The following is a 7,151-nucleotide window of genomic DNA, read 5'->3' on the forward strand; positions in this document are numbered from 1 at the left end:
AAGTTGCTGCAGGCTCTGCAGGAGCACAGAGGCAGGCGCCTGCGAATCCACAGCCGCCCAGCCTGGCAGACGTCCCTTGTCACCTCTCTCAGAAGCTGTTTGCATGCACTCTCAGACACCTCTGGCGATGCACGTGTCATCCCGGGCTCAGCATGTTGCTTCCAGCCCCCACCTGCAAGCCTTCAGCTTTCTCTATGGGAATGAAGGAAGCAAACATTTCCACTTGTGCCTGTGGCTTGCAAGACGTGAGCAAAGCCCATCGCAGCGGCACGGAGCTCCGTTCCCAGCAGGCTGCATCACCTCTCCTTGCATTAACGCCTGCTGTCAGCTGCTTGAGTGCAATGCAACAGGCAAGATGAGAAAGCTGAGGGTCGTCCATCCCATCTCCCTTGGTTTCTTTGGGTGCTGCTGTCCCATTCTTTGGCTGGAGGCTGAGCCGGATGAACGCATCACAATGGGTCAGGGTCAGAGAAAGATGGAAATGGGGGCTCTGAGCTCCTCCTCACACGGGATTGAGGTTTGAAACGCACTTCTGCCCACTCCAAGAGCAAATGGAAGTCGTTCAGCCCAGGATCCGACCCATCCCGAGGGGTTGGTTGGGGTGCTGAGCACCGATCCCTCACCAAGAGCTGATGTTTTCTGCACTGCTGCTCCAAGAGAGAGCATCGCCCTGCTTGCACGGGCTGGGGGAAGGGAGGAGGGAGCTGATGGGACACTCCGAGCACTGGCTCCTGCCCTCAGTGCTTCTGCTGTGTGTGGGATCCATCTCTTGCATAAGAGCCATTTGGGGCTGTGATTTATCTCTGCCTAATATGACGGGCTCTTGAATTGCAAAGGAAAAAAAAAAAACCAAAACAAAACAAAAGAAAAAAACCCTTTATTTAACAATAGTTCGGCCTAACCTTGTAATAACCTCCCTGCCTTCCCCAGAGAGATGCTTTGCTCAGATACAGGAATTTGTTATCCGCACACAAACATTGGCCCCCTCTCTCCAAATTGGAGGGACAGGACAGTCACCCTTTCCTCACCACTGCTTTTTGAAGTGACAGAAGCACGGCTTGAATGATTTTCCTATTTTCACCTCCTGGCTCCCAAGCAGGACCTGCAGGTTCAGTGCTTATGTTGTGATGATGGATGCGTGGGGTGGAAGACAGGGGATAGCAGGGTGGGATTCGGAGCTGAGCGCTCGGTTTTGGGAGAGCTGCATTCCATCGGGGCTGAACAAGGATGAGACCAAGCAGCTCGGTGCCATGACCCCGACCCCAACGAGAGGAGCAGAACTTCATTTCAATTCATCAAGCCAACAGCCCGAGTCGATCCTCCTGCAGCCGTCGGGGGAAGGGGGAGGAGGTGCGGGCTGCGCCGGGTCGGGATGCGGGGCAGGTGCGGGGTGGGAGCGTGCGGGTCGGGTTGAACCCATTGCCGGGGTCATTGCCGGTCCTATAGCCGGTCCTATTGCCAGTCCTATGGCCGTGCTGCTGGCTGAGAGCCCGGGGGAACGCGCCCTTCCCACGCCCCGACGGCACCGCGCCTGCTGCCGGCCGCGCCTGGCCGCGGGGCGGGGTGCGCCGTTCTGTTGCACGGCTTTTTTTTTTTTTTTCCTTTTTTTTTTTTTTTCCTTTCTTTTTGCTTTTCTTCGCGTCGTTTTCTTCTTTTCCCCTCTTGGTTTATTTTCTTATTTCATTTCATTTCGCTTCCTCTTTGCAAAAGTGGAAAGGCGGGGTCGGGGACGGTGGTGGGGAGGGGGCAGCTCCCAGCCCACCCCCGAGCTTCGCACAACCCTAGGTTATGTTATTCTTTTATTATATTATTTTATCCCGTTTACCATTTTTATTTATTATTCCACTGATTACTACTTCTACTGACTTCCCGATTTATTTATTCATTTATTTCTGCAAGCCTTCCCCCCCCCCCCCCCCCCTTCAGGAAGGCAAGTCGGGCTGTGGGGGGGTGGGCAGATCTCAGCCTTTGGGCTCTGTCTGCCCTCCCCTCCTCTCCCCTCCTCTCCCCTCCCCTCCTCTCCCCTCCCCTCAGCGCTGCCCCCCACAGCCGGGCGAGGTGCGGGAAGGAGCTGCGGGGCGGGGAGGAAACAGCTGCGGGAGGGCCGGAGGGGTTATGGGGGGTGGGGGGGAAACGGCAGCGAATTTTCTCCCTGGGAAGCACGAGAGCACGAGGTGGGAAGAGCGGAAGGCTTCAGGCAGCGCTCGGGTGCTTTTCCCAGCCTGAGCTTTGCTGCTTGCCTGGGGCTTGGCTGCAGACTTTCCTTGCTCTGAGCAGCGTTTCCTACATGAAGTTCCTATGGGGCTGCGGTGCTGCAGGCAGCTGAACCAGCACGGTGCACTGTGCAGCTGGAGCCCAACTCCCCGCTGCAACATTCGGCTTTCTGCAAGCTGCAGGCGTGCCTACAGCTCTCCCTCTTCTCCTTCCCTTTGCAACAGGAATTACAGTTTGCAAATGTTGCGGTGGAGTTTTGTCCCTTTGCAACCAGAAATGCAATTGCAGCCATGGCAGTGGAGTTGTTCTGTCCCTTTGCAACCAGAAGTGCAATGGCAGGCATTGCAGTGGCATTCAGCTGGTGGACACAGAGCATTTTGCTGCTGTTTTGCTGCTCTGTGCCCAGCCCACGCTCTCCTGCTGCCCCGGCATTATCATCACGTCCACCCTTGTGGACTTTCACCTTCCAGCAGCAGCAGCACACTTTGCTCTTTTATTGCACCTTGACAAGGATAAGGGCAGATTGAGCACTCAGCTCACAGAGTGAAAAAAAATCAAGGCTTGCATAGACAGCACAGCAGCCCCTTGGTTTTGAGCAGGGGGGAGAGCAGGGCAGGTGGGCAGGTTGGTGCAAAACCAACCCAAAGGCTGCAAACCTGCATTCTCTGGAGCTAAGGGCACCCATCGGTTTGGCTGCAGCTCTTGAGCTCCTGCCATTCACGTTGCTCGGTGTCATTCACCTCCCAGAGCCAGGCAGCAGCTCTGAGACTCTCCCAAGGCCAAAAGCAAAGCGTGTGGCTGTGCTGGCCCTGAGAGCAGGGCTGTGACCGCAGGGTCCCTGCACCGAGCGCTTTGCCAGCTGTCCCCTGCTGGGTTTTTCATTTCAGGGCATCCCTTTGGCAGAGACACGTGCAAAAATCAGTTTTCTTCCAGCGAGTGCAGCTCAGGGTGCCCGAGGGCTGTAAGAGAAAGGCGCTGTGTGTGGGGTGGCTGCAGGGGATGCAGGCAGGGTGCAGCCCTGGGGATGGATTGGGTTGCAGGCAGGAGACAGGCGGCTCTGATCCGCGCTGCCCGGGTGGCTGCAGACAGCAGAGGAGGGGTTGGCAGCGACTGCGGGGGATGGAGAATGGCTGTAACGTGATTTTCTGCCTGCGATTGCATAACAAAACCTCCTGGGAACCTCTGGATTTAAATGGATCCCTCCTTGTGTCTGGGGCACCCGGTGCTGATCGATGATGCGTTGGGGTTGGGTTCCTGGGGCTGACCTTGGCCATAGGTGCAAAAAGGCCACCAGAAGTGGCACCTTGCTCTGTACCCAATAACTGCTACATTCTGCTTGCTGAGAGCTCAAAACATGACGTTGCATTGCCAGTATTTAAAAAAGAAAAGCAAAACAAAGGGTGTGATGTGGAGTTCTTGGATGTCGTCCATCATCAGGGCATTGCAGCCAGGAGATCCCTGAGGGTTGGGAAGGGGGGTGAGGAGCATCGCATGTGGGGGTGCCGGGGGATTCAAGGATGGATGAGAAACGTGGTTACGATGCATCGTGGCCCCTGGTGTGGCAATGGTAATGGACAGGGCATCCATTGCACAGGGCATCAGTGCACAGGGCAATGGCACACGCACGGCATGCACTGGACGTGAGGATGGCATCCAGATGGCATCCATTGGACGTGTAATGGCACGCACATGGCTTCCCCTTGCAAGGACTCCAATGGCCTGACCTCACAAACGCAGAGCAAAGCACACAACCAGCCTTCCCTCCCTCCCATACCACTCAAATGGTCTTTCTCCTCACCGTGGCCTTATTAATTGGTGACAATTGGAAGCGGTTTAATTCCGTGTGGGTGAGGCTGCCATTGCTTCCACTTGGCCGGGATTCAAGTGCTGGGGGTGAGGCAGAATGGGTGGCAAAACTGTCTTTTCCTCAGCTCCGATACTTACTGGAAGAAAATAAAATAAAAGCCACAACCCCGAGTGATTCTCTTTTATGAGGTCGGCATTGTGAGGCCGGGCAATTGAATTTACAACAGCATTGAGTATCGGAGTCTATCTGGCCATGTCAATGAGAGCAGGGAGAGAGAAGGGAAGAAAGAAAGCAAGAAAAAAAAAAAGACACACATTAACCCTCAGCTCCGAGTTCCCAGGCGTTTCAATAGGGCTCCCAACTTCCCAAAGAGCCCGCTGCATACTCGATGAGACCCTTTATACCTTCTAATTACCCTCCTCACAATGGGGACGGACTCTCTTGCCTCTTTTGTGGGCCGAGATAGTAACTTTTGCACGCACCACCCCCACGGAAAGGTAATGCAGAGCCATAATACAGAGCGAAAGCTTCAAGTTGGATTATCTCACGCAGCAAGCATGCATTGCCCAGCTTCCAGGAGCACGGATTTAGGAAGCTGTGCTCGCACAGCCCCTCATCACCTCCCCTATCTGCTGCACAGAGCCCTCCTACAGCCACACTCAAGGCCATAAAGCTGGCCCCTATCGCCTTCCTGCAGCGTCGGCTTTGTCTCTGCCCATTCAAATGAGAGGAGAAAGTAAAAGTTCTATTTCAAAGAGTTTATTTCGACACCTGCATTATTATTATTTTGTTCCTTTTTGTTTTTGGAGGTCTCCAACACAGGCACACGCAACACACGCACGGAGCGACGGGGATACAAACAACTTTGGCATCATACTTTGAGTTCTTTGTTACAAAACTATTTCTCATTTATTTCTCCTTAATTAAAAAAAAAAAAGTATCTCAAATAAAGGCATTTCAAAGGAGTAAAAATACAAATCGAGATCCCAACCTCTGAGAATAATAAATAGCAAGTTCCTAGCGAGGTCCTTTTGTTTTTTTTGTTTGTTTTTTTTTTTTTCCCCCCTCATGTTGAAATCTGCTTAGGAAAAAATACAACAACCACAACAGGGCTCCATAGAACGGAGCCAAGGCAGAGTTTTTGGGATGAGGGATGGGATTGGTCATCACCACGGCCTCCAGACGGACTCCCTGCGCTCAGCAATAGGGCTGCCTGCCTGGGATGCGGGCACCACGCTGTGCCCAAACGATGTCAAACCCTGCACGGGGGATGCTGACGGGGTGCTGGATGAATTCCCAGAGCCTCCACTTGTGGACACTGGGACGTTGGAGTTGGCGTAGAGTGGGATAACCGGTCCAGAGCCAGGTGGGAACGTCGGGTTGGGGATGAGGAAGGCAAATTGACCGTCGGTGGCTGGAACGAGCTGAAAACCCCCATAGACTTTAGGGGAAAGAGCTTCGGTTGGTTCCAGCTTGCACGGCACCGGCACAGCTCCGGTGGTGGTAGGAGGCAGTTGGACGTGCAGAGGTTGAGCCAGATGTGCAGGTTGGCCAGCAGGAGGGGGGGGCAGGTAGTTCATGGCCACGATCTGCCCCAGGCAAGCCGAGAGGTGGCCCAGCAGGCGGGCTCGCACATCAGCGTTCACCCCCTCACACGTGGACAGGAACCTCGTCACCTCGTTCATGCACTCATTGAAACCAGCCCGGTATTTGCCCAGCACGCTGGGGTCAGCACTGAGGGCGGCTGTAGGGGAAAAAAAAAACAGAACAAATTTCTTGGCAGGGAGGTCTCAAGAAGCTTCCTTGGAGGGTTTTTGGGAGTCCTTAGAGCTCGCAGAGGCTTTTGGGGTCCTTAGAAGTACCTGGGGTTCACGTGGGTGTTGAGAGGCTGCTTTTTTCTTTTTTGGAAGAGCACCTAAGAGCTTTTTTGGGGAGTTGCATCATTTCATTGGGGTCCCAAAAAGTTCAGCAAGTTCACATGGGTTTGGGCATGTCCCTAAATGTTTTTCCCAAAGTTGATTTTGGGGGGGTTTTCCACCGACTTCCTTGGGTCTTAAGATTTTTTTGAGGCTTGAATTTGGGGGCCAGAAGAGTTTTTAGGGCTCCCTACAAGTTCTGGAAGGTTTGCATGGGTTCATTGGGGATCCCCATGAGCTTCTGAGGTTTGCATGGGTTTTTGGGCTTCCTAGTAGTTTCCATGCAAGTTTGGGGTCCCTAAGAGTTTCCGAGCCTCGCATGAGCTTTAGGGGCTCCTTTAGGGGCTCCCCAAGGGCTGGGGGACCACCGGGGGCTGCAGCCCCCGGGGTCAGGGGGTAGGGATGGGGGGTTACTCACCGGCCATCTGTGCCCTCTGCAGGTTCCTCAGGTGCTTCACCGTCATCTCCAGGATGTCAGCCTTCTCCAGCTTGGAGTGCCGCGAGCTCTGCGGGAACAACACCGGCACTCAGAGCCCCCTCCCCGCATCACAACACAGCGGCAACCCCTCCCCCCTTACAGACCCCAGCGTTGCTGTACTCACGTCTTTTTTCAGCGCGTCCAGGATGAGCATCTTCAGCTGCCCCAGGCTCTCGTTGATGCGCGCCCGCCGTCGCTTCTCCATGATGGGTTTGGAGGACTGCGGGCACAGCGCACACCGTCACCGCCCGCTGCTCGCCCCCGGCCCCGGCCCCCTGACCCCGCACACCGACCTCGGCCCGGCCGCGGGCTCGCCGCCATCCGCTGCCATTTACCTTCCGGTGCTCGCTGGCGCTCCGCGGTTTATCCGGCGTGTGGCTGGCGTTGGCCGGTGCCCCCGCGATAGGGGAAGCGGTGGGTTTTTCCATGCCCGTGTCGGCGGGCATGGCGAAGTAAAAAGGGAAATTAAAATAACTAAAAGAAATTCAGTTAAAAACGAAGAGATTGGGAAAAAAAAAATAAAGAGGTTAAAAAAAAAAAAAATAGAAGCGCGGGAAGGAAGGCGCTCCAAGCGGGCAACGAACGCGTGCGGCGCTGGCGGCGGCGGGACCAGCAATGCCCGCGAGCGGCGCCCCCCCGCCTTTTATACCCGCCGCCGGCTCCCCATTCGTGTGAACCCGCCGCCGCGGCCGTTCCCACACTCCCCTCAACCAATAGCAGCGCGGGGCGGACGGAC

General features: G+C 55.1%; 1 protein-coding gene across 1 annotated transcript; it reads right to left on the bottom strand.

Annotated features, from left to right (window-relative positions):
- Positions 1–4,764: 4,764 nt before the first annotated feature.
- Positions 4,765–7,017, bottom strand: LOC122168751 (transcription factor HES-1-like). The gene is given in 6 exon segments (XM_042834309.1): positions 4,765–5,256; positions 5,258–5,331; positions 5,334–5,765; positions 6,356–6,443; positions 6,540–6,635; positions 6,751–7,017. Coding segments are annotated over 6 exon segments (870 nt in total). The 5' UTR covers positions 6,862–7,017; the 3' UTR covers positions 4,765–5,187.
- Positions 7,018–7,151: the final 134 nt, after the last annotated feature.

The sequence above is a fragment of the Centrocercus urophasianus genome, unplaced genomic scaffold (genome assembly GCF_019232065.1).
Source record: "Centrocercus urophasianus isolate 14NV4802_14NV808 unplaced genomic scaffold, USGS_Curo_1.0 seq_451, whole genome shotgun sequence".
NCBI lineage: Eukaryota > Metazoa > Chordata > Aves > Galliformes > Phasianidae > Centrocercus > Centrocercus urophasianus.